At 42.8% G+C, this 27,488-nt stretch overlaps 1 protein-coding gene across 3 annotated transcripts in view; it reads right to left on the reverse strand.

The window, feature by feature from the left end:
- Positions 1-27,488, reverse strand: part of Sobp (sine oculis binding protein homolog) — a 177,407-nt gene that overhangs the window by 113,264 nt on the left and 36,655 nt on the right. For all 3 annotated transcript variants that reach the window (XM_021174652.2, XM_029482698.1, XM_029482699.1), the window contains one exon: positions 13,102-13,253. In XM_021174652.2, the coding sequence (XP_021030311.1) occupies positions 13,102-13,253 (152 nt within the window). The remainder of the gene's footprint in view (positions 1-13,101; positions 13,254-27,488) is intronic.

The raw sequence follows: 27,488 nt of genomic DNA on the forward strand, positions 1-27,488 counted from the left end.
CTCTGTGTCCTCAGCCCAGTACTCTCTTCCTCTCTCTCTCTCTCTCTCTCTCTCTCTCTCTCTCTCTCTCTTTGTGTCTCTGCCTGTCTCTGTGTCTTTCTGTCTCTGTCTGTCTCTGTCTTCCTGTCTTTGTCTCTGTCTCTGTCTCTCTGTGTCTGTCTGTCTGTTTCTGTCTATCTGTCTGCCTCTGTCTATCTGTCTTTGCCTCTGTCTCTGTGTCTCTGTCTGTCTCTGTCTCAGTCTCTCTGTCTAACAGTTTTTCATCCTTCATGTTCCAAGTCTAGCATCACTCTCTGCCTTCCAGATTTGACTAGTCAAACCCCCCATGCTCTCACAGCACTCTGCTCCACTCCCCATCCAGTGAACTTTGCCATCTGTGACCTCCTTTAACGGAATGCCTGCAATCCTCACGAGGGCAGGAGCCAGGTTGCCATTGGCCACGATGAGCACAACAAACCACCCCAGCGCTAACTCACAGAAGCTGCTTGGCAAATACTTGCTGGATGATCTGTAGATCGATCTGTGAATGGTGCAGCTTTTAAAGCCTCTCTCTTCTAGCCATCCGAATGTGATGTGTCCAGTGTTGGAATGCATCCCGAGTCTTTTGAACACTTCGCTTTCCCTTCCCTGTCGCAGACATGGTTAAGCACTACAGAGAAAGTGGCTTTAATGTGTGAAGTGGTGAGCCCTTGAAAGCACAGCCTCATCCCATCCCACATCCAGGCCAAAGCATCTGCCTTTCCATTTGCAGGATGGTACCGGGCCAGCCTAACCCAAGCCATTTACACTAATGAAAATACACTATGCACCAGGCTCTCCGACTGAAACCTACCTTTATTACTGTCCGTGAATAGAGAGCAGTAACAACTAACCACATAGTTGTAATCTCATATCCTAGCGTCTGCAGACAGCAAAGAACGTCAACCCGTTAGCCCTGGTACCACACACAGCATTCTAAAACCTGGATTTCACAAACAGCTGGTCGGGAGTCGAGGAGGTTGTTCACTGAAGCAATCCAAGTGCTGACCACAATTTAAACTTTTAATCCACATTTAGATTCCACATGACACCAACCTAACAAGACTAGATAGACACAACACATTCCGTGCATGAAGAATTCAACCTCATGACATAACTTGAGATCATGGCTACCTCTCTACCAGGCATGTGCCAGCTCCTGCCATCAGCTGTCACTTGGGTGACCTCTCTTTTCTCAGACTTTCATTGTCACGGTTGCCCTTCCTCATATAGCCTGAGGAGCTTAGGGGCAGACAAACACATCAGAGGAAAGCTCAAATCTGTTCCAACTAACCAGAGAATTCTATTATGCTCACCATAGCCCCTCATTCTGAGATAAGCCTCTGGTGCGGGTGTGGGCAGTAAATGTTAGGACACAGCCACTCATGGGAGAACAGGGGAACTTGGAGTCCACATGTTGCTAGCAGCCGCTCCATGACACGTGGGCACTTGCCTTGGAATACAGCCAACACTCTGCTGTAGCTGGTCTTTGCTACTGGTGGGTTCTTTTTCATACCCTTTATCCCCCTGGTTTCATCCTCTAATACTAGATAGAACAGAAACAAGGATAGAGGGGGAGAGGGATGAGGAAAATCCCTGAATCTAATTCTTACAGCTGACCTTTGCCACTTTGTGGGTTCTTTTTCTCGCCATTTATCCTCCCCCACACCTGTTTCACCCCCTATCACTAGGTAGGAGAGAAAGAAGGATAGTGGAGGGAGATAGAAGGAGAGAGAGTGAGAGCGAGCGAGCGAGCAAGAGAGAGAGAGAGAGAGAGAGAGAGAGAGAGAGAGAGAGAGAGAGAGAGAGAGAGATCCCTGGATCTAACTTCTTTCCTTTGGTTTCTTCGTTGAGCATGCCTCTTTTGAGCATAGATGACAAACAACATCCCACACCACACACCCCTGAATGACCAACAATCACCAACCCCACCTCTCAGGGCCCTACCATTTCTATACCCTCTGAAAATTCCCAGAATTCCAAAAGTCACACAATCGCAGCCACTATCTGCAGCTGGCAAAACCACCCCTCTGCTAGAGCACGAGGCATATCATAGTCAGCTGCAGTAGACAGCCAAAGCAGCTCACACCCCAAAACCTGGGATTCAAGTGAAAACATATTCTTAAACTATTTCTCTGATTTTTAAAGAAACCAAAATCCCAGAATTGCCACTATGGTGTCCACACAATACAAAGACGGCAAAGGTAAACAATGGTGCCATCGTAAGACCGCTGCACCGCCATGTCAGCCTACCCCAAAGTATGAACAGAAGTACAGATGTCTCTTATTATTTAAGCCAGTCCCAGTTAGGACATACTATAGTAGTTAGCAGACTATGTCTATTTTTGGATAACATAAACTTCAAAATAATCCTTATACCCAACGACGGTCCTTCAACGTCACTGCTTCCTCCCATTGCTTCTGGAGGCAGCATTAGAGAAGCCTAAGGGTGTCACAGGCTTTCCACCCGAGTGGCTCTCTGTGAAGTGACCTCTCCCACAGGCTGGGATGGGCCCACCTACACTACAGCCAGCACTGTCCCTCCTCGCTTCCTCCTCCCCATCAGCTCCTCCCATAACACCACTGGACTGGTTTGACTTTAGCTACTGGGAAATGTTTCATAATTACTAATGAATAATTCAGCAAATAAGCTATTTTTAGTTTTCTATTACCAGGCACACCCAACTTTGATGGGAATTCTGTTGCCTTTCTAACTTTCCAAATCCCGTTTGCATGCAGGTTCTTAAATGAATCATTGCCTTAATGGAAGTTCAATCAGCAACCAATACTGGATCACTCCACTACCCTGCACAGCAACTTCTTGGGGTTGTACTGCACTTAGAATCAACCCCAAAAGGCTTCCTCTCCAGCTCCACAGCTTGGCTCCTAGCCACCTGCATCCTTCATCCCCAGACACCCCGCCCTTCCTGGACTGTTCAAAACTGCCACGCTCGTTTCTGCCTTCCGACCTCTACTTTCCTACTCCTCTTTCCTGCTGGCACCTCCTGCTACAAGCCAGTCACACAACTAGCTTTGTCATTTCCTTCTGTCCCTACCTACGTGCCACCTCCTCCAAGATGGCATCCATAGTCACAAGATGTAAAGCGCCCATCACAGACAGTCACATCTCCCCACCTGCTCTCACAGCATTCATCACTACAGGAAATTATCTATCTACCCACTGGGATATAGCTTCCTGTAAGAGTTCCTTTAGGGCACAGGCTTTTCCTTTTACTCGTGTGTGTGTGTGTGTGTGTGTGTGTGTGTGTGTGTGTGTGTGTGTGCGCGCGCGCGCGCTCGCGCTTTATTTTTATCTTTTGATTTTTTTTTTTTTCTGAGACAGGATCTCACGTAGCCTAGGCTGTCCTGAAACTCCTGCATTGCCAGGGGTAGCTTGGACCCCCTATTCCTCCTGTCTCTACCTCCCAAATGCTAAGGCTACAGGCATGAGCCATCACTTCTAGATTTTAGCATTTTATTTTATTTTAGACTGATTAGATGACTAAGTAACAAACCTTGAGAGTGCTTATTTTTCTAGAGTAAAAACAAATGAGAGCAAGAAGGAGGCATTTCTTTTCCACCAGGCAGATTCCCCTTGTCTTTCACATCAATGATGCACACTACATTATAGTAGTTTAAGGAACATACATCCTTACAGATGCTGAACTGGGCCTCCAGAAATCCTTAAAACAGAATGTTGCATGTATAATCATAAAACTTTTCACCATATGTCAATTATAAATCATTCAATCAAGACATATTACAAGATAATATCTTTCATTGGATCTATACAGAAGTCACCACTTTATCATGGGTGTTTGGTGATATTTTAGACGTCACACATATCTCTAAATGCCTCGTACACCTCTGAGCTTCCAAAATACACTTAGTGGGGAGGATGTAGCTTTTAATGCTAATGTGCTAGTCAAAAAATTTATACGTTAAAAGAGATAATTTAAAAATAAATTTAAGAGAAAATTCAAATGTGTATGATTAAAAACTGTATGTAAAATGTTTCATTTATATCATAAATTCTATTGCTATAGAAAAATAATCATTTCAAAATCAAGGCAGTTTTTTTCCCCCACAATCAAACGTGGTTAAATACATTTCACCATATTTATGAATGATTTCTCCTTCTCATCGCTAATGCTCGCTCATAAATCACTATAATGTTTCCAAAGTACATTTGGAAGTAAAAAATTCACATCTACTAACTATATTTCCTCTATCTGGAGATGAATTAAGTAGAAAATACATTAATATCTGAATTTATAATAGAACAGTTAACCCTTAGCCACAGCCAACTGATGAAGTGTCTTTTACCATGTGAGGACTAATCAGGGCTCCTAACGCTATGCAAGTCGACAGTTGAGGGTCTTAATCATGAGTGGATTTTAGTCCCCTATTTACATTTCCTCTGGAGGATGACCTACAAAGACACCGCATGATTGAATAAATGTAACTCTCTGGCTTAATCTCATCACTTAAAATGTTACTTTAATAACATTACATAGCTTAAAGACAGCCCTCACCACCAAAGATCATGTCATCTCTCGGCTGAATTCAGCAATCAAACATTGAACAAGTCTGAGGCAGGTATAACGGCACAGTCCTGTAAGAGCAACTACGGAGGATCCCAAGTTCAAGGCCTACTTAGTCTACTTAGTTAGTTCAAGGCCAGCCTGGACAACTTAAAGAGACCCTTTCTCAAAATAAAATATTTTAAAAACTGGGGCTATCTCTCTCAGTGGCACGTTCTTGCCTAGCATATGCAGCACCTAAGGCTCGATGCCTGGTACTAGAGACAAAGACAGAAAGATAACAAACCAAGGACGCCCCACATGAGCAAGTCTCAGCACTGACTTAGTGAGTCTTGGCCTGACTCTGAGCAGTGAGACATTAAGTCTGGGCTTACTGGCTACTGACTCCCATCCCCAGCCTCTGATCATCTCCATCTCTGTTAAGGACTCTAGGAGTATTGCTTACCCAAGATGATCAGTAAACGACAGCAGGGTGCAAGCAACTTCAATGGCTTCATATGGTTACTAGTTAGCCTTCGCAGGCTTCTAGTGGAATATAGCCCTGCCCACATCCATTGACACACATTAGACTCCACTGTGTAGACAGCTCCCCTAAGGGTGGATTGTAGCATAGGGATTTCCATGCAATCTGATATGCAGCGACAGGAACTAAGTGGCTTTTTAAAGCAATTTTTTTTTCTTTATTCTATCCCAAGCCATGATCATGTGAGCTTCAGCTAGGAAGCCAAGGAACAAAGAGTTATGCACATCTTGCCCAGCCCATACTTTTACTCATGGTTCAAAAGCTACACAGAGGCATCGAAATGGAGGGAAACTAATAATAGCCTATGCACACCCAAAACTTGGGATCTTGTGGATATGACCTTCCTGGGTATGCTAGATTTTAGAATCAGACCCTGCAAATGTCTATGGAAAAAAAAAAAAAAAACAAACTCCGGGCTCATTCAACTATCTTAAAATATCTCGGTGTGAGCCCCCAGGCCTCTTTGGCATGCATTTATTCAGATATTCTACATTTTTAGCAAAGCATGAATTAACAAGAGTGCGACTTCAATCCTAGAAAGACACATGATCATTTTCTCTTGGTTTCTCTGGCTAGCTCACACAAAACTTCCCAACTCTGCCCCTGCACTGTTCACCAATGGGTTTTAGGAAGCTTTTTTTTTTTTTTTTTTTTTTTTTTTTTTTTTTTTTTTTTTTTTTTTTTTTTTTGAGCAGGCAAGCGCAGGGAGTGAAGCCGTGCTGAGTGCAGGTTAGGAGGAGAGAAACCCCTCAAAACGACTCCTCAGATCATTTGCAGTTCTCGTTCTTCAAATAAACCAAGCACTATTAGTAACAAGGCAGGAATCCTGGCATGTGACTGGATCAATTAGGCGAATATACAGCACAAATAAATAGATCCCTTCCTGATCGTTCGTTTCCTGAACTGCCCACTGCCCAAACAGACAGACTACAAATTCCAAATGTGCACATTTATCTCCATGTAGCAGAAGTCACTGGGACACAATGTGGCTGATGAAATCTGACACTGTGGTTAATGTTAAAGGGGAGTGTGCCTCCTGGATGGATTGGATAATTACTGGCAGCTCAGATGAGAAAGACTTGATTCAAGTGACTAGCATTAGCTAGCACCAGAAGGAGAGCCAGAGATCTACTGTGTCTGGAATTAGCATTCCCCTGTATGTGGCAACAATCCTGTATGCTGATCAGCAGGAAACTAGTACCAGATTTATCAAAAATCCCCACTCGGCTCACACTCGCTGAGAAAACGGAGTCTTGAAGCTACGTAGAGTCTTGATCACCTCCTCACATTTAATTGAAATACTCGGTGGTATTTAGAAGCTGGTATTCATTCTGGATAACATCTTAGGATTCTTTGTTTCCCTTCACAAGCTCCAAAGCCCATTAGAAAACGGAAGTGTTTGCTAAGTCCTTCTTTTCAGGATATACTCACCTGTCCATTCTGATTGCACGCAGGTCTCCCTTACACATACAATTCTCACACAAGTTTCAAGGATTCGGGTTAATATAAGGATCTGTGCGTGTCCCCGAGGCCTGGGGTGGCATTCGTAGGGCACTGTGTCCCACCTGCTTGCAGAACTTCTGTCCTGGATCTCTCTCTGGCTTTCCACAGAAACCTGTGCTTTAAGTTTTCCCCTCAACTTCACTTCATTCCACCTGCCAGAGCTTCCGGCTTTCTTCCTGCTCACAGAGTGTTCCAGGGACTAGCCCTCTCCTCCCCCCCATTATTGCTCTCAGAGACTCCCAATTATGGCAGCTCACTACAATTCCATTCCATATTTTAAAATGTGAGAGTACAGGAAAGCTGTTGGCTTAGTTGTTTTTTTCCCAGAGCTTCCTGAGGACGTCCCTGTTTGCTATGTCCAAAGGGAACTTAGACCTCAGCCTACAAACTGAAGGCCTGGAGAGAGGACTAACCTATATGCTAAGCAGTTGGAAGGTTTTTCTAAGACTGAGCAGCCAAAGCCAAGTGCAGGCCAAATGCAGACAATCAGATCTTGCAAGCTTCCCTATGCCCAATAAAAGCATCCAGTAGAACAACCCTGGCTCCTGGCCTCATTTACTTGCAAGCCAGTGTGCAAACATCAAGCAGAATCAAGTCTTTGGCTAGAGACTGAGGCAGTTAGAGGACATTAGCTGCAAGTAATTTCTTAATGTCCTTCTCAAAGCTTTGTGAATGACAGCCATTTTGCAATTAAACATTGCACGTGTCTAAAGAGTAAAAGCTGGACACGTTAACCAGTATATTAGCAGAGAGATTGCTACATATTTCTTCTACACTACTGGGTTTCATAATTAAGTCTAAAACCAGGAAATCTTTTCAGGCCATGCTTAAGTTTAATTTGAAAAACCAAAACAGGTCCCAGATATAGCTGTCTCTTGTGAGACTATGCTGGGGCCTAGCAAACACATAAGTGGATGCTCACAGTCAGCTATTGGATGGATCACAGGGCCCCCAACGGAGGAGCTAGAGAAACTACCCAAGGAGCTAAAGGGATCTGCAACCCTATAGGTGGAACAACATTATGAACTAACCAGTTCATAATGGTTAGTTCGGAGCTCTTGACTCTAGCTGCATATGTATCAAAAGATGGCCTAGTCGGCCATCACTGGAAAGAGAGGCCCATTGGACACACAAACTTTATATGCCCCAGTAAGGGGAATGCCAGGGCCAAAAATGGGAATGGGTGGGTGGGGAAGTGGGGGGGGGGGTATGGGGGACTTTTGGGAGAGCATTGGAAATGTAAACGAGGAAAATACGTAATAAAAAAAAAGAAAGAAAGAAAAAGAAAAACCAAAATAACAACAACAACAACAAAATTACACTCTATGTATAAATAAAATATAACGACAAAAACTGTGATGATGTATGCTAATTAGTGATGGGTTCCCTCTAAAAGACACCTCTAATAAAACACTGGGATGCATCCAGGCTATAGTTTGACAGTCAAATCAATGCTTATTGCACAATAGTCCCCACGCAGAGTGTCTGTTACGACGGCAGCTATCGGGAAACCGCAATGACATCGCTCGCAAGCATCTCCATCTCTAGCATCTATGATCTCCACTGTGCGTCATGATGGTGCACTGGGAGCTACAACATCTGCTAAAGAAGAATCTATTCCTGCCTCAATCCATGGGAAGTGGAAGGAGGAGGTAAAGTTGGATGCTCTTAGGAGCCTGTATTTATTACTTTCCAATGCCATTCGGAACACCACAAACTTGAGGTTTGAACAAGGAAAGGAAGCAGTCATCCTTGCCTTACATTGGCCATTTTCCTTCAGTTTTGATTTCCTGGTTCCTTTTGGAATACTAGTTTAGACAACAGGATATTTATTTCTCACAAAAAAAAAGAAAAAAAGACAAAATAAATGCTATTCAGAGTACTATTTGTAGTCTTGTTAAGATCTTTTTTAAGAGGGATAATAAAAAGAACATTTTAGGCACTCTGCCATTTTACAAAGTAGAATTGATATTAAAAGGTTGAACTCGGGCTAGAGAGTTGGCTCAGTGGCTGTTTTTCCAAAGGACCTGGTTCAATTCTGAGCACCCACATGGTAACCCACAACTATCTGTAACTTCAGGCCTGAAAGTCATGCATGCAGGCCAAACAGGCATTCACATACAACAAACATAAAATACAAATAAAGCAAGTTAAACTCAGTGCTTCTGCATCTACTGCAAAAGCAGCAAGGCGGCTTTACAACCTCTGACTCCTTCCTTATGACTCTCTAGGGTAAAGGCACTCTCAAGTCCTATTCTCTGTGGCCTCTAGAGCACTCTGAGAAGTTGTCCCTGTCTGGAACCCCATAGAAGAGGAAGAGTGTGTGAGCCAGAGGGGGGAGGACACCAGGAGAACAAGGCCCTCTAGATCAACTGAGCAAAGCTCGTGTGAGCTCACAGAGACTGAAGCTGCACGCACAAGGCCTGTCCGGGTCTGCACCAGGTCCTCTGTGTATGTCCCGTGGCTTTCAGTTTAAGTGTTTATGGGACTCCTGAGTGTGTGCACAGCAGGTCTCTGATGCTTGTGCCTGCTCTTTTCCTTCGGTTGGCTTGCCTTGTCCAACTTCAATGTGATGGTTTTTGTTTTATCTTATTATATTTTATCATGTTGTGTTTGCTGTTATCTCTTAGAAGCCTGTTCTGGTCTAATGAGAGACAGAGACGGAGTGGATCTGGTTGGGAAGGAGGGGAGAAGAGAAGGAACTGGTAGGTGTAGAGGGTGGGAAAACTGGAGTCAGAATATATTATATGAAAAAAGAAGGAAGCTACTTTTAATAAAAGGGGGAAAAGAAGAAAAGGTGTCACTGTCTCAAATAATGAGATTGACATGCCATCAGTAGCCAATGTCCATGCCCCTAGATTACATAAGTCCCTCCCATTGGTACCCAATGTCCTACGCCAATGCCCAGTGCCTGTAGACTATATAAGCTCTTCCTACACTGGTTTAAAAATCTTTGAGTCAGCAGTTAAACCTTGTAGAAATCAGGCTGGTATAAGATACATTATGAATTAACACTGTCCACATCTCAGAGCCAACATCCTGCAATGTATAAACGCATAGCTGCATGGATTCTGTAAGTGAATACAGCTGTGACTCATGGGCTTCTCACAGAATGTTAGCAGGAACAGTCTGCAAAAAAAAAAAAATGCCTACATGCTTGTAGCCATCCAGATAACTTCTAGATAAAATTTGAATTCAGTTTAAAGCATACCAGAACTGGTTAACTCAGCCACCTGCTCACCTGACTCTAAAGTGCGGAGCTTTATGAGAGACGAATGTGACATTTTTTTTTCAGCCTCCTGGGTCCCAAAGAAAAAGAAAGGCTTGAGAAGCAAATGAAATTTTAAAAGCTCATTTTCATAGGCCTTCATTTGGAGTGTTGAGCTATTTTTATCTTTGTTTTTAGCAGCAACGCCATGCTGCCTGTAGTCGCAAGCATTTCTGGGGAGGCGTGCACAGGGGCCCAAGCACAGCTGTCCAATTTACATTCACAAATGCAGGTGTTGCTCAGACACAAAACAGAGGTCGGCTGAATACCGCTCCTAATTATCTACCTTGTCTGAGGGTTTTCCTTTGTAAAGTTATGCGTGCAATTTGGGTTCAACTTGGAGGCCATTTTTAGATCCCAGCATGCTATCCAGCAAGAAATGGGCTGTCATTATAAAGCATAATTTACAGCATAGTTAATTTCACATTTAAAAAAAAGTCTACTCTATACCTAAGACAAAACTCTATTCTGTGCATGCATTATTTGCTGTTTTCCATCTACTTCTTGGTATTTAAAAACATGGGAAGAGGGAAGCTTGTTATGTAGAAATGGGAAGGATTTCTAAGATGAAGTCTACTAATGAAAACTAAGAACTTTGTTAAATGATACAAGAAGAGATGTAGCTATCTGCCACGGTCTGCAGTTGGGAACACTCTGGGGCATGTAACAGCAGTTCTTAGAAATGGCCGGATGCAGTTCTGGGATCTAATACAAGCCATTAGGAAACCTAATCCTTAAATGAAATGACCACAAAATCCTATCAGTTAACAGAAATGCAGCAGCTGTACATGTTTATAGTAATACAATAGGATATTGTTTCAGAGATAACACTCGGGGAAAAAGCAGAACCTAGTGGGTAATGTAAGACGTTGATTTCTCTATTTGGAGAAATTGACCAGGCAGAGCTTTGGAATACATAAACAGGAGAGAAGGTGAAAGAAGACAGGTCATATGTGTGCTAAGGGGCCGCAGAGACCAGCAGGCAAAGTCACTGGCTAGGTCAAACCATAGCAACTCCCCAGGTTTGCAAGATGCTAGAGACTCATCCCAGGAGCTCCTCACAGGAAGTGAGGTTGAGTGGGCCTTGCCTCACTTCTGACTGTACCTCCTCTGCGTTCCAAATACTAACTCTTACCCTGCTTCTTGTTAAGCTGTTAAGTTTCAAACCCAGGACACGCTGCTGAAGTGTCTATTCAATATATCAAAGCAGACCTGGCTTCCAGGATCTCCTAGCATCCCTCAGTCCCTACCTATTTCAGGGCATGGCTGGCAGACCCCGCCCTCTACCCTGAACTTGGCTCTTCCCTATATAATCCAGACCTTTTGGTTTTCTGCCCTTTTTCTTTTTGTTCTCTTTGTACCTCTGGCCTCCTAGCTTCTGCACTTGGCGACCCTCTCTTCCTTCCCCTCCCCCTCTTCCCTCATGGTCCAGGGTCATGACCACTCTGGACTCTCCCAGATGTGTCTGCCTCTGGCTACGCTCTCCCACATACCTGTAGTAAACTTTCTTCTCCACCATACCCAGGATCAGTCCTGTGCTTTCATCCCTTTTTATTTCTTTTTCTTCATTCAATTTCCATTAGCCATCTTTCAAAAATGCATGCCATAGAAGCTTATAATTCAGTTTCATCTTAAACTTTATCACTATATTTTAAAAGCATATATATATATACATATATACACATATATATATATATACACATATACATATCCACACAATATGCTTTTAAAATATGTGGGTATATATACATACACATGTACATATACATATACACACACACATACTGTCTAACAGTGTACTCTGGACTGCTCTTCCAGTGGCATCAGATGCCTTTCCTCAAAGACTGACTGCAGAGTGTAAGTGGTATCATTAGTGTTGTGATACTGCGTCTTTCTTGGCCTTATTCTCTGCCAGCAGTCCATTGATATTGTAGAATGACAAAAGGCCCTGCTCTACAGCCATATTCTGTGGCAGAATACAAAGTATTTTGTTGTTGTAAGTAGAGCTTTAAAAAAGAAACTGCTAGGTCCACTCCTGGGACTGTTATTCTCAGTGTTCTGCATTCGGAATGGGCGCCCCAGGCTCTTGGAGATCATTCTAATCTCCTCCCGAGGGAAAGTGAACTCTACTCTTGACTGTCCCCAAAGATGTCCAGACAGTTTCCTTACTTGTCTCCTAGTTCCAGTGAAGATTGTGAGCCTAATTCTTAGAGACTGCTACTAAAATTCCAACTCATTGAATTCTGCAGCCTAATTTTTCAGGCATTCTGGTTTCTGGCAAAATGAATGTGACCCAAATTTGCAGGAGATTATTTGCTGCAATGGTGCTTGCAATGCAGTGAGCCCTGATTAGCATTCAGGATTGCAAACTTTAGAAAGGCAAGTTCTTGCTTCAAGAATGGACAGGTTTTTATCTTGTATTACAGAAAGGGAAAGGCTAAATGCTTGGCAAAATGTGGACAGTTTCATGAAGTAAGGACGTTTTGCAGATCAATGAGAAATAATCAAAGGCTAGAAATGGACTTCAGTCCTTGGTGACAAATGTCGTTAGCAAGTCCTTAAGAACCGGGAAGTTCTTGTGCCAGTGTGTGCATGTGCTTGTTAAAACCTCATGCATCCCATTTCTAATGTTTATTACAGAGTGGTTAATACTGTTCTAAAAGCCCATCTTCAGACCTAGACTGCCTTAAAAAAAAAAAAAAGTCAAAACTTTACTAGGTCTCTTCCTGTGCTAATCCATTACTCTCATGAGTGAGCAGTGTTAGCGTATGTATTCATTATTGCCCCTCTTGTCATGATCAATCAACTCTAACATCCCGTGTCAAGGGAGGTTTGACAATTTTGTCTTGACTAGACTCTGTGCGTCAGGTTTTGGAAACGCAGCAGCCATATCCCCCACTGTGTGTGTGAACTAGAGCCTTTCTCTGCTGCTAATGCCTGGCTCTCCCCTGCTACTTCTCCCTGGTGGGCTCTAGACTATGCCCTCCGGTTAGGGTACCAGCTGGGACTTCAGTTCTTCCTCAGATTCACTCACCTCTCAGAACTCAAACACCAAGCCAAGAGAAATTGATGGTCAAGGTATGTTAGGGTGGGGTTTCTTATTCCAAAAAAGTTAAGCATGACAGGAAGAAACGGACAAAACAGAATAAAGACTACACAGGGGGCAGGGCCACAGTGAGTCCAGCTAGGGCTAGGAGGCGCATGCGCACGCGAGGGTGGCCCGCAGCCTCTCTAAGGTGGCTTACCTTGTTTCTTTTGAAGTAGGCTCTCCGGCAGGCCGCAAAGCATTTCTCGCTGCAGAAGCTTTTCACCTCGCTTCCCATACTCAGGGAATAGCGCTTGATCCCCACTTTCTGGCACCAGGCACACATTATTTGTACATTTGACACATCATCTTCTATAATAAAAGTATAAGAAAAACGTTCATATCAGAAGCAAACATCCCTTCATATTTAGACACACCCTGACCCTGACCGAGTTCCCCGGGGTCGACTTGCAATTTCCAGACCTCACCATTTTCTAATGGCTGCCAATCTTAGGGGCAGGGGTGGGGATGGGGGCAGGGTCGGTGTGAAGCTGGAGCAGCAGGGTGTATTTGTTTGTTTTTCTCCTTAGGGGCTTGTGGGTGTTCTTGTTTCCAAAAGACATTTTACTTAGAAACCAGAGCACCATTACAAAGCTACAGGAATTCCAGGGGTACTTAGCCTCCTCTCAATCTGTCTAGTCAAACCACCCTGAGAGATAAAGGAAGAGTTTATAAAATAAACAGCCCATTTCCTCAAGGGTCACCTGTGGAAAGTCTTCAAAATGGGCAGTAGGTGGGGCAACTTGGGCCATGCAAACCTGTGTGTGCAACTCAGTACCCTTGTGTGAACTTTTGACAGTCAGGGGCCAGCAACACCACACATGCTCCCATCATAGGTAAAAGAACACTACTGTATTTTACTGCCACAACATGATTCCCAAGCCACCTGCTTAATCAAAAAGGCAATGTGAATGGCCAAATTCCGGCAGTGGACAACAGGCAGGCCTGGCTTACTGGGCATTCTCCTGCAGTGAGCCTTCCAGCCCCGATGACCTCCAGGAAGCACAAGCTCATTTAACTCGGCTCTGTCTGATGTGGGTTCTGGAAGAGGGAATTCCCAGTATGAGGTTGTGAGAGTATTCTCAGGCAGACTGGGGGGGCGGGGGGAAAGAGGGTCCCTCAGCTCCTGGAAGAGCCCTCAACCGTGTCAGCAAGGGTGCTCAGATGGGGTCTAGATGGTTTGCAAGCATTTCTAATATTCGAGATGCTACATGGCATCCCCTTCTATAGGAAGAGAAACGTAACTAGCATAAGCTACCACGACTGTCACATCCATTTCTGCTTAAGACAGATGGGCTGTTAAAGAGAGCAAAGAGAATGAATTAAATTAAGCATACCAAGTGAAGCACAATGCAGAGGAAGGAACCACAGGAAGGCTGGTGGCACTCAAATGCCTGAGGCTTGGGAATATTGGTCTCTTTTAGGGAAGTAAACAATGTTGGAAATTCTTAAAAATATTTTCTGGCTGACTCCTGGGAGCTTTCAGTGTATCTTGAGCAGTGTTCTCTGTCCTCTCATTTGACTCTGTGTGTGTGTGTGTGTGTGTGTGTGAACATGTGCATATATGTCTGCATGTCTGTGTGTATACATGTGTGTGTCCAAGTGTGTGTGTGTGCATGTCTGAGTGTGTTTATGTGAATGTCTAAGTATATATGTGCATGTATGAGTCTGTGTGCATTTATATGTGATGTATGTGCATTTATGTGTATATGTCTCTGAGTGTATATGTGCATTATGTGTGTACATGTGTGTATGTTTATATATGTCTTTATCTAAGCTTATATGCACATGTAAATGTGTTGTATCAGTGTCTTTGTGTATAAACATGTATGTTTCTGTGTACATGTATATGTATGCACATATCTGTATGTATGTATTTGAGTGCATATGTGAATTATGTGTGTATGTGGTACATATATGTATGTGTGTACTGTGTTATCTGAGTTTGTACATGCATGTTATGTGTGTACATGTGTGTATCTAAGTGTGTATGTACATTATGTGTGTGTGCATGTTTCTGTGTGAGTATGTATATGTATATATATATATATGTGTATCTGAGTGTATATGTGCATTATGTGTGAACATGTATATGTGTATATGCATGTACATGTGTGTATATGTATGTATATGCATGTATGTCCGTATGTGTGTGCATGTGCGTATCTGAGTGTGTATGTGTATTATGTGTGTATGCATGAGCATGTATATGAGTGTGTATGTGCATATGTGTGTGCATGTGTATGAGTGTGTATATGCACATATGTGTGTATGTATATGTGCGCATGTGTATGTCTGAGTGTATATATATTGTGTGTGTCTATGTGTATGTGTATGTGCATGAGTATGTCTGTCCATGGGTGTGTGTGTGTGTGCACATGTGTAGCTCTAGTTGCCATATCAGCTGCAATCCTTCTTTATAGACTCTGTTTTGTACTAACCCAGATTCATAATTCAGACATGAATGGGAATCACAAAATCCCCAACAAACTCCAGCATAGTGTGTCTGACTTCTGAGTGAACCCTCAGAGACTAATTGCTAAGCGGGGCCCTCCCCCTGGGTTGTTGATACATCCATGGCTCATAGAGCCTGTCATGCACTCATCCCACTTCCAGGGAAAAGATCTGCTTTGAGGCACTGTGGTCATCAGCCTGCAAAACTAGAAACAAACGAATGTGTGATGCAGTGACAGGGCGTTTCTCCCCAAGTGTTTGCTCAGAGCCACGTGCAGCACTTTGTCTACTGGCAGGATAAACACGGTCATTTTAATAACGCGTACTAGTTCACAAATCACACACTGGAATCTATGGCTCATTATCAAATGCGACAGTATAAGAGGACCTTTGCTGTTAGTAAACATTTTTGATAACATAACATTCTTTAATAAAGCCAGTGATATGAATTCACATGTAACATAATTACTGCATTGGATGGATATGTTCTATTCAAAGAGCTGTTATTTCTATTTCATAGGATTTCTATATGACACCTACCTATGAACGGATGCTTCTCATGGCATGAAAAGTTAGCAAAAAACTAAGAGACCACAGGTAAAGTGCTTTCTTAGATTACTAATAGTTTAAAGTGATTATCCATCACTACTACACCAACTAGCACTAATAGTTCCTATTATTCCAGTTGACACGCTGCCTTAAAGTCTAAATTCCTGAAAAAGAAGATGACAACGCAGAGCTCTCACAAATGACCTGGTGGTAAGGTAATGAGCTCCGCTCTGGTGAAACCTGTAAGTAAAAATGTCATGACGGATGTCATTTGGCCTCACCAGTTCAACAAGGACCCCACTTCCCAAGGAGTCACTCGAGAACACACATTCATTTTGCCTTCGCATTCCTTCCTTTAAATAGTCTGGTTTGAGAAAGAAAACATGACATTTTAAAGTCCTGGCTCTTTTAGCTGTAATACACTAAAGCAGAGACTGGACAGTGCAAAGGGTGGGGCTGTAGGAGGCAGGGGGTTAGCCCACCACAGGAGTCTGGCCCTGAGGAAGACAGGTACCTGTAGGGTCAAGGGCAACCTGAGCCCTTCTCCAGCTCCACTCCAGAGTCACTGGGAAGTAAAGAGTGGCGAGGACAGCTAACAAATAAAAGTGTACAACTTTGAAACACGTTAGTCTCATGAAATGTTCTTAAAGGGAGAAGAAAAGACACTTTTGTTTTCTTATAAAAGTTGTGGAGCAACAATTAGCAACTGTCTTGCTAACTAAATCAGTATTCCTATCTGTTCTGCTTCTCACAGGCAAGAGCTCTGGGAAGGCGCTGTGGGATGTTGATGTCTCCTTTTCTGATACAAAGTTCTCAACTGTGACTGACCCAAACATGAGTCTGAGAAGTGGGTGATTCCAAAAGTTCACGAAAATATTTCCACATATGACAGGTATTCCAGTCTCATAACAGCTCCACATTTAAGGGACTCTGATGATTAAATGATCTTGTCAGTCAAAACACAGCTTAAATTCTGCCACAATGGCTATCCCTAACTAGTGAACTTTCCTTAAGAAATTACAGCCGAATTTTATTTTTGACTAATACGGGGTTTTTGTTTGTTTGTTGTTCATTTGTTTTTAAACTTAAAGTCTAGTGTGCTAGTTTTTGTTGTCAATTTGGCACAATCTAGACCCACATGGAAGAGGGAGCCTTAGTTGAGGAATTACCTGTCTCAGAGTCTCCTGTGGGCATATCTGGACAGACTTCCCACGATTGCTGGGTGGGCGGGCCTAGGCCACTGTGGGTATTACCATGAGTGAACCAGCAGCTAGCAGCTTTCTCCCTTAGTCTCTGCTTCAAGCTCCTCCTCTCTGAGCTCCTGCCCTGAGTTCCCTTAACAACCGACCTGGGGCAAAGCCTCTTCTTCCCAATTTGCTTTGGTCAGAGTATTTTAACCCAGTAGCAGCCAAGAAACTACAATAGCTGGTAACAGCGCGCATGCTTCACCCTGGCAACATAGAGGGCTGAGCAATTGAGCTTGTTTTCCTAAGTAGATGGTTATTAGTATTTTAATGTTTATGCTTTTTTTCCTTTTTTCTTTGTTTTTGTTTGCTTGGTTGGTTTTGTTTTGTTTTGTTTCGTTTTGTTTGAGACAGGGTTTCTCTGTGTAGCTCTAGCTGACCTGGAACTTGCTCTGTAGACCAGATTGGAATCAAACTCCCGAGTGCTGGAATTAAAGGCAGGCACAACCACTTCCCAGCTTTATTTTTAAAAATATCTTCAAACTAAATAAAATCTTATTTCCTATCTTCTATGGAGGCTAAAAGTCTGTGCCATTAGAGAACTGGGATTATATCACTGAAGACCCATGTGACAGGCTTATATTCCAGGATCTTACAGCAATTAGCCTGTATATTTTTCATAATGAGCACTGTAGCAACAAAGGCAAAATGTTCAGAGCACTAAACGGCATTCCCAAAGTGAACAATTTGTATACCGTGATAAAACTTTCATGTGCTGTCATATAAATATACATCAGTCAAATATGCATGTTTCAATTAATCATGAAAATTGGTACCACCTCGTTAGCATTTAATTAAACAAAATGTTTGTAACATTTTCTTTCTACTCTAACGCTCAGAGAGCTATAAGACACTTTCCTATTGTATATTCCAGAAGTAAAAGTCCACTCTAAGGTGGAATAAAAAATGTACTTATTTTTTATAGTATAGAGAAGTATGAAATGGAGTAATTTTTGAGGGCCTTGAGCAATTGCCCTGTCTGGTGACTTTTAAAGAATAAAAGTGGCCATTGGTCATTGGTCCTAGACCATTTCAATTGAAGCAGTGAATGCATATACTTACCCTCTTGATGCACCAGAAAGGAAAATCAAGAGGGTCTTAGTGGACCCCAAACAACTATGCTCTAATATTAACTGCAACTTTCATTAGAGTTCAAAATTGAGAAAAAAAAAAATGGAGAGCCTTTCCTGGTGGTGTTTATCTCCTGCAACAGTTCCCAGAATGTACACATTCAAATAATCATCTTAGGACTTCAAGTATATTTGAGACACATTGCAAAGTATCCTGAAGATACCACTGTGTGCTCCCCATACTGTGAAATGAGAGACGAGGGAGAACCCTTGTCAGTCTGGTTGTAGGAACAGCTAATGTAAGGACAGGATAAAGTGAGGTGGCATGGCTACTATAGGTGCTGGCCACCAAGCCTGAGAGCCTAAGTTCCATACCCAAGTTGCATTGGGAAGACAAATTTTCAAAAGTTGTCTCTGACCCGTCTCTACGACTTCCTATAACACACACACACACACACACACACACACACTAAAGGCAGGCAAAATTAAACTTTACTTGGTCTTCATTTCAGTTTATTTGCAAAGAAAGAAACTTCATCTTGCAATGATTCTGTTCTAAGGATCTTAAGTCAGTCAGAGTTAACAGTCTCTAGAGCAGTGGTTCTCAGCCTTTCCAATGCTGCGACCCTTTAATACAGTTCCTTATGTTGTGGTGACCTCCAACCTTGTCTTAGTCAGGGTTTCTATTCCTGCACAAACATCATGACCAAGAAGCAAGTTGGAGAGGAAAGGGTTTATTCAGCTTACACTTCCATACTGCTGTTCATCACCAAAGGAGGTCAGGACTGGAACTCAAGCAGGTCAGGAGGCAGGAGCTGATGCAGAGGCCATGGAGGGATGTTACTTACTGGCTTGCTTCCCCTGGCTTGCTCAGCTTGCTCCCTTATAGAACCCAGACTACCAGCCCAGGGATTGCTTCATCCACAATGGGCCCTCTCCCCTTGATCACTAATTGACAACTGGATCTCATGGAGGCATTTCCTCAACTGAAGCTCCTTTCTCTGTGATAACTCCAGCTTGTGTCAAGACACAAAACCAGCCAGTACAAACCTTAAAATTATTCTCATTGCTACTGCTTAACTGTAATTTTGATACTATATTGAATTGTGATGTAAATTCTGTGTTTTCGGGTGGTCTTAGGTGACCCTTGTGAAAGGTCATGTGACCCACAGGTTGAGAACTACCGCTCTACCGGCTCCTAGAGCTTCTGTACAGCTCCCCATGCTCTGGAAGCGAGCCCATAACGAGAGCTGTGGAAACTTGAAGACTGAACCAAAAGGACATCCTGGCTACCCACCCACCACTCAGTACTGACTCCCAGCCACAGTATATCTTACCCTCCTCCTCTCCATCATCTAATCTCAATCTCAACCTCCCACCACATCACGGGGCACCTACTAATCTTATCCCGACTGTGTAGGTGGGAAAGTAAGTTTAAAGGTGAAGTGATTTGCTCCGGCTTGTCCAGAAAGTGCATACAGAAGCATTCACCTGATTCTAGAGGCCAAGCTCTTGACCACTGTACTTAGAGACCAGGGCTTTTCAACAAATGTAAGATGACATTGCATCCACACGTACACCCCCCCCCACACACACACACACAAAGGAACGAAAGCTACCACCGATTAGGCTACTAACAAACACACTGTTCAGAAGCCTGCAGGTAGAGTTAGCATGAAATCAGAAAGGTCAAATGTCTTTGAGGAGACAGATGAAGTGTTCCTCAATCAATACATGTTGATTGATTTTTTAAAAACAAACAAACAAACAAACAAACAAGTAAAAGGCCCACGGTGCAAGGGTTACTCTTCTATAACTTGAGACACAGATGTGCTGCAGATATTCCATGTGAACTTGTAGCAGCAAGCACCTTGTAGGCGCTGAGGAGTAAGAGGTCTGTGTGCTGGGAGCAGCTATTCTAACCTCAGGCCAACAACATTCTTGCCAATCTTCTCAGGAGAAGGAAACACAGTGGAGCATGGGTCAGACTGGCTTTCCATGTGGGCAAGGGAGACCACCCACACACCTAAGTTCAAGGGTGCCACTATGAATGTCCTAGCTTCAAAAACTAGCCCTCCATTGCCACTGATATTAACTTCAAACACTGGAGGATCATGTTAGGCTTGATTATATCTTACTATGAAGTATGAATTTCCTCAAAGCAAAGAGCTTCTATATATCTGTAAATCATATTTATATTTTAGACTCAGTGATTTGTTCTGAAAAACAAAAGTATTCACAGGTAAGGGGAGAGGGCTGAAGGTAGGGTCCAATGAGGAAAGCAGAGGAGCAGAAGTGGGGGAAGCAAGAACCTAAGAGGCCTCTGGTTACTGCTGACCATATAGTTTAGTGTGGACATACATGTGCGTGTATATGTGTGTTTGTATGTGTGCATGCATGTATACATGTGCAAGTATATGTGTGTTTGAGCATGTGTGTATGTGCATGCATATGTGTTCATGTGTGTGCATGTATGTATGCATGTGCATGTATATGTGTGTGTGCATACATGTGCATGTATATGTGTGTCTGTGTGTGTGCATGCATGTGTTTATACATGTGCTTGCATGTGTGTCTGTCTGTGTATGTGCATGTATGTGTTTATACATGTGCTTGCATGTGTGTTTGTGTGTGTGCATGCATGTATGTATGCATGTGCAAGTATATGTGTGTTCATGCATGTGTGTATGTGCATGCATATGTGTTCATGTGTGTGTACATGTATGTGTGAATGTGCATGTATATATGTGTGTGCATGCATGTGTATGTATACGTGTGTTCATGTGTGTGCATGCATGTGTACACATGTGCTTGCATTTGTGTTTGTGTGTGTGCATGCATGTGTTTATACATGTGCTTGTATGTGTGTTTGTGTGTGTGCGTATGCATGTGCAAATATATGTGTGTTTATGCATATGTGTATGTGCATGCATATGTGTTCATGTGTGTGTGTGCATGTATATATGTCTGTGCAAGCATGTGCATGTATATGTGTGTTCCTGTGTGTGTGCATGTATGTGTGTGTTTGTGTGCATGCATATGTATGTATGTGCATGTCTGTGGAGGCCAGAAGACAACTTTAGAAGTTATCCTCAAGAATATAACACATTTTCTTTGAAGCAGGATCTCTCATTGGCCTGAGCTCAGCATTAGGCTGGACTGGCTGGCTACCAGGTATTTCCAGGAATCTGCCTGTCTTTATCCCCCGAATCCCCAGAGAGGTACAGAAACCCTACCACATTTTTAAAAAATGGATTCTGGGGATTTAACTCAGGTCCTCGAGCAATGGACAGACTGGGCTATCTCCCCAGGCCTCAGAGTCTTTTCAGGTGCTAACTAACATTCAGCACAGCAGATATGAAAGTTCTAGGGAAGAATGGCATATACCTAGGAACTGCTAGAAGCAAAAAGCAAGAGGCAGATCCACTTATGACAGCTGCATTCTTTATGCAAATAAGGTATAATGAGCATTGCTTTGCAAACTTGAGTGGCTACTGTACGAAACACAGCATGCTTCATTACGTCTCATCAAAGAGCCTGAGACAGAGACACTGGTGAGGTGCAAACACCACCATTCAATGCCCTGATTTCTCTTCCTATGATGTAATGCTTCCACCCTTTACTGATATTGCCCATCTTGCTGGGGAGAAGTGGGAAGGCTCTTGAGGTAGTGATGCTCACTACACTACTGCTGTGCTACATGGAAAGGAAACATCCCAAGAATTACTGCAAATGAGAGACAGGAGATGAGAGTGTTAGCTGGAGAGGCAGCTGTCTCCTTAACCACACCCCTCCCACAGGTGGCATCTGTAGAACTATTTACTGTCTTTGAATACAAGGAACAATCCAGGAACTAGTTAGATCTCACTATCTCAGATTAAGAGCAAAGCCATTGAAATTAATAAAAGCCTCACTTACACTTATTCTTTAAAAAAAAAAGTTTGAATTAATAGTTGACAACATGTTGCCAAATATATCACCACACTGCCAGATATTCTGTAATTAATAGATGCAATTTTTGTAATTATTACATTAACAATCCACACATGGGTGGATCTTTCTAAGTGCCTGAGAAGTTTGCTTTTTTAAAAAAGCGTCAGAGTTAACAACTAAATGTCTGCCACCTTGGTAACCGAACAATCATAACTTTCCGAAGAGAGGAGCCTAAATTACTAAAATTTCATGTGTGTAGTTCCACTTAAAGGAATAGATGCAATTAAATGATAAAGTCTATTGGCTTGAATCCAAGCACCCCCGTCAAGCTCACAGTTTGAAGCTTGCTCCCCAACTGGTGGTGAAATTCTGGGGAGGTTGTGAAACCCTTGAGAGGGAAGCCTGACTGATTGAAGAGGTCACTGAAGGCTAGCCATGGGCAGTTAGACCTGCCCCTAGCTCCTAGCATGCTTCTGCCTGCTGATTCACCACAATGAGAACAGCCTCTGCCACACATTTCTGCCACTCTGTCATCCCCACCATGCATGGTGGACCCAAACGATGAGCCAAAATAAAAAAGTTTAAATTGTTTCTGTCACGTTGTATGGTCACAGGTTGAAAAAGCAATGACTAGAAAGTCAACATACGAACGAGTCTTTGAGGTACAAGAAAATGTCACAAATTTTCTTTTGAACGTAGATTTGAACTAATTTCAAGAATATGAGTTTCCTGCATTAGTCTGAATTGAGTAGCACTTAAGTCCCAAATAAAATGTTATCGCTAGGGTGGAAGATAAATCCCTCGTGCCTAAGATACAATGCACTTCAGGACTAGTTTGTATGGTACCAGAAGGCACCATGCAAGCTTCCAAACAAAGGGAGCCACTAACAGTCCTACTCAACTGTGAATCAAAACATAGCTGAACCATGACCATGGTCATGAACCATAGCGGTGATCATCCTTGCACAATAACCCTTAGGTGCAGTGGTGGCACACATACTATGGCAGTAACCAATGGCTCTCTAATTAAATTTATGACTCGCTTAACAGGGGAAACTAGTCTAGTACTGGAAACCTAGGCAGCTACCCATAGGTCTTGGAGGAGAACCTACAACTACCATGTTACTAAGCCAGCACAATCTGTTACTATATTCTAAATATTTATCTTTATGCCACAGATAAGTGTAGTCTTCACCCTCCATCAAGGAAACGTGTCTTTGCAACAGAGAGAGACCATCATTATAGAAAGCTACAACTAACCAAAATGCAGCATTGTGGAGTCCAATTCCACTCGATAGATCTACAAAACACTCCTGAACCTAAGGCTCATGCAACATTGCAGGAGAGGGGGCAGAAAGATTGTAAGAGCCACAGAATCAGGAAGTTTGCAGTGAGACTGTATAATGTCTGAATCTACACCCATAAAGGCTCACCAACATGACAGCCTAAACATGAGGCAAACAAGAACAACAGACATGCTAACAGTAGTGGATGAAAGCCCATGGGAACTCAACCCCACACACGGAACTACAGGCAACTAAGGAATATTGGGAGTGGGAGACGTAATCTTTCCCAAGGAAGAGTGGACCAACTGGTTATCCAATACCAAATGGTCAGCCTGGAATCATATACATACAAGTAACATTATACGGACGGCACAGGTTGTATTTATATACATACATATATACATACATATATACATACATATATATACATACATGTAACAATTAATGAAAGAAAGAGGCAATGAATTTGAAAGAGAGAAAGCAGGGATATATGGGAGGGTTTGGAAGGAGGAAGGGAGAAATTATGTAAATATAGAACTAAAAGAAGAAACTAAAAGAAAAAAGATCTCTTTACATGTAGACTAAAACTTGGTTCCAATAAGTCAAAGAAATGAATTCATATTAGCCCAAATTACAAGAGAGAATTTTAAATTAATTTTTCAATTTTCTAATGAAACTCTTATAGCTAGTATCTAATTATGCAGCAATTATCCTATGTCATTATAGATAGAGGAACCAAGGGTGTGTTCTCTGGAATAATTAGGGGTTCACCTGGAGGTACTCATGCTAGGCAGCTAATAGGTAAAGGACACTGAACTAGACGTGGCCTTGCTTGCAAGAGGAAAGACAGGAAGTCTGTGGCTCATGGCAGCAAGCAGAATGATGCATTCTGCACTAGGTGAGGAGTCAAGATCTCCAGGACACCGGAAGGGGCAGGCAGGGTTTCCTGAAGACATCAGCTAACTGAGGCAGTGTGAAGGTCAGGTAATACTAGTGCAAATGGGGGCTAAACAAGGTGTCTCCTGAATGTCGGAGACTTGCCATTCATTACTCCAAAGGACAAGAAGCTCCTTTGTGTCTTTCAGGAGGACATGGCAGGGTCAAAGATGTGTTTAGAAATGTCACTCCAACAAGATGGATCACAGTTTAGGAAGATCCAGTTCTGCACTGACAGGCCTCATTGAGTAGCATGAGAACATCATGTGTCTCCTTTACTGGGGATGCTTGATAGCTAGCAGGCAGCAACCTACAGGCCATGGTATAGGAATGGATCGGTGGATGGATGGATGGATGGATGGATAGATGGATGGATGGACGGATGGACGGATGGATGGATGGATGGACAGATGGCCAGATACAGGAGAAAGGTAATGAGGTCTGATCTTGTAGAGTAACAATGAAAACAGGTTGGAACAGTGAAACTTAAACAGGACCCAAATGTAAGAATATTAATGGCTGAGAAATAATTCTAATTACAGACGGCTCATGTTCCCGTTTCTCGTCAAGTCAGAGCCATCTAGCGAGTCCTTGCTGGAGACTAACTCTGGAATCAAGTGCACACAGACAGAAGCTGCTTTACATGCAGTGCCCCTCCCTTGCTTATTTTTCCAACACCTGACAGAGAAGAAAAATAAAACGGGAACCCACAAAGTCCCAAAGCTGGACACAGAGAAACCCTAACCTGGAATTCCAAAATCCAAAGCACTCCAAGACTTGAGACTTCCTCAAGGCCAGCGTCTCACAAGTGGAAAATTCCCTGAGGAGTAATGGCCAAAATGTAGAGGCACTAAAATTACTGTAGACAGTTACATCCAGGTTTTGAATACAAGTTATATATTAAATGCAAATGAATTTGGCATTTAGACTTGTGTGCCACCTTTAAATGACATTTTATTAAGCACATGCAAATATCCCAGAATCTGGGGTGGGAAATCCAAAACACTGAGTTCTATGTGTTTCTAAAAGGGAATACAAGACTTCTAATTCCCTCTTGAATAGCACATTGAACTTGGAGTCTCCAGCACAGCACTGCTAATCACGTGTGGCCCTGGCTTTCTTGTGCGGATTTTACTGTCTTCCCATAAAGGCACCGGGTTGTTAATGAAGAGGCTTCAACCTAGAGGCCTCTTGGACAAACTTTTATCTGCATCTCTGTATTTACTGTAGAGTCTGTCTTCCCTACACAATCACCCCCAAGAACCTTGAATAGGAAGTAGAGAAAAGCCAACTTCAGAATATGCAAAAACCAGAGTCCTATATGAGACATTTTCCAAAGCCTAGCCCTCTGAACAGTAATCTCATGGGACCTGACTGTTACTTTCCAAAAGACTTCCATGGTTAAATATGTATGGAAAACACCAGTCTAGATGAAGCCAAACAACAGGCTTTAGTTTTTTGAAAGACATTTTGTCCCAACATCTTCAAGTCTACTGTACATCACAAATTTGATCACACATATGTCTTTTTATTAAAACTCTCAAGACAGAATTTGTGAGGAAGACTTTCCCTGGGGCAGCTGCTCTAACTGTCCTATGTTAGCACCAAGGCATAAGCTCTTTCCTGTGGGCCATTAATTACCAGGAAGGTTCTCCTTCTTTTGTGTAGAATTAGATCCTCAGTTGCTAAAAGCCACTTCCTTTTTTATTGTCACTGGGCACAAAGACAGTCATGTAATCAAGGCTGGGTATCTTTGGTTACAGATTCCCTTGGTATATCAAATACAAATACAGGGCAGGCAAACCTTTCCCTGTAAAATCCTGGGGGAAATGGCAAAAATCAACAGTAGAGCAAATGTGTGTGTGTGTGTGTGTCTGTTTGTGTGTGTGTATATAATATATAACATCATATATATTACACAAGTATATAATATAATCCCTGTACTTAGTTAAAGCTCACTGAGTAACTAATCCTCAGATGCACATTATTAGGAACAAGGGAATCCACTGGAAAAGTGTGTCCTTGCATCTTCAGTGCTGCTAGAAAAGTAATTCTAAGCCTGTCCTTCCTCAAAAGACACTGTGTTTAAAAATCTAAGCTGGCAGTATGTAAGGTCCACAGGTTAAGCTGCTCAGTACAGGAGCTGGAGCAAGAACATAGTTAGAGGAACCAAGGTAAACTGGCTAGGACATTGTTAACAAGGACAGTCAGCTCACTTCACTCATGACAAGTGCCTTCTAGACATCTTAGCAAGTCCTAGCCAAGGCTGCACACAAACCCTTCCCCATCACCAGCCCACTTCCCCACACTTGCTACCTCAGTGCCTGGCCCCACCATCCACCCATAATCCAGTGACAGAAGTCTGGCCTCCTTCATGCCTTTCACCCTCCCACATTCTTTTAAAAATGTATCTATGCATCCTGTTCATTAAATCTCAGCCTGGTCTACTTATATGAAAGCCACCACTCTAAGTGTCCTGCCTACACAGAGCTTACTGCTTTCTACCAAAGTCCGGCCAACATCATCTCTTGCTTAACATACCGGTGACTTCCTAACTCCCTGCCATCCAGTTCATTCCACTTTACGTGCAAGAAATTCTAAACAAAAATATGATCATTCCTCTCACCTGCACAAAACTCTTTAGGGCTTTCATCTGCTTCCCCAAGAAGGTGGACGTCCTTGGCCTGATCTCTTTGGCTCCCATGACTAGGCCAGCTCTAGGCCTGTCTACTCTCTAGGATCTGGCTTCTTGGTTCCCTTGAAGCTCTGAGACGTCACACATGTTCCTTCCTTGCCTACCAAAGCCCTGACTAGTGTGAGCTTTTCTAGCAAAGGTTTTCTCGTCTTGTCCTTTGTTAGCACAGGCTTCTTTGTCTTTAAACCTGGAAGGATCCCACAGTGGTCTGAACCTTATAGCCCTCAGACATAACTGGATTTGATTTTGTTTGCTATGTTCTAATACCTGTCTCTTCTATTAGACTATACGTCAGGTAAAATAGGAAACATGTCTGTTTTGTTCATTAGAATCAAAGGTCTGTTGTGAGGCCTCATCTTTTTTTTTTTTTTTTTTTTTTT

The sequence above is a fragment of the Mus caroli genome, chromosome 10 (assembly GCF_900094665.2).
Source record: "Mus caroli chromosome 10, CAROLI_EIJ_v1.1, whole genome shotgun sequence".
Classification (NCBI taxonomy): Eukaryota; Metazoa; Chordata; class Mammalia; order Rodentia; family Muridae; genus Mus; species Mus caroli.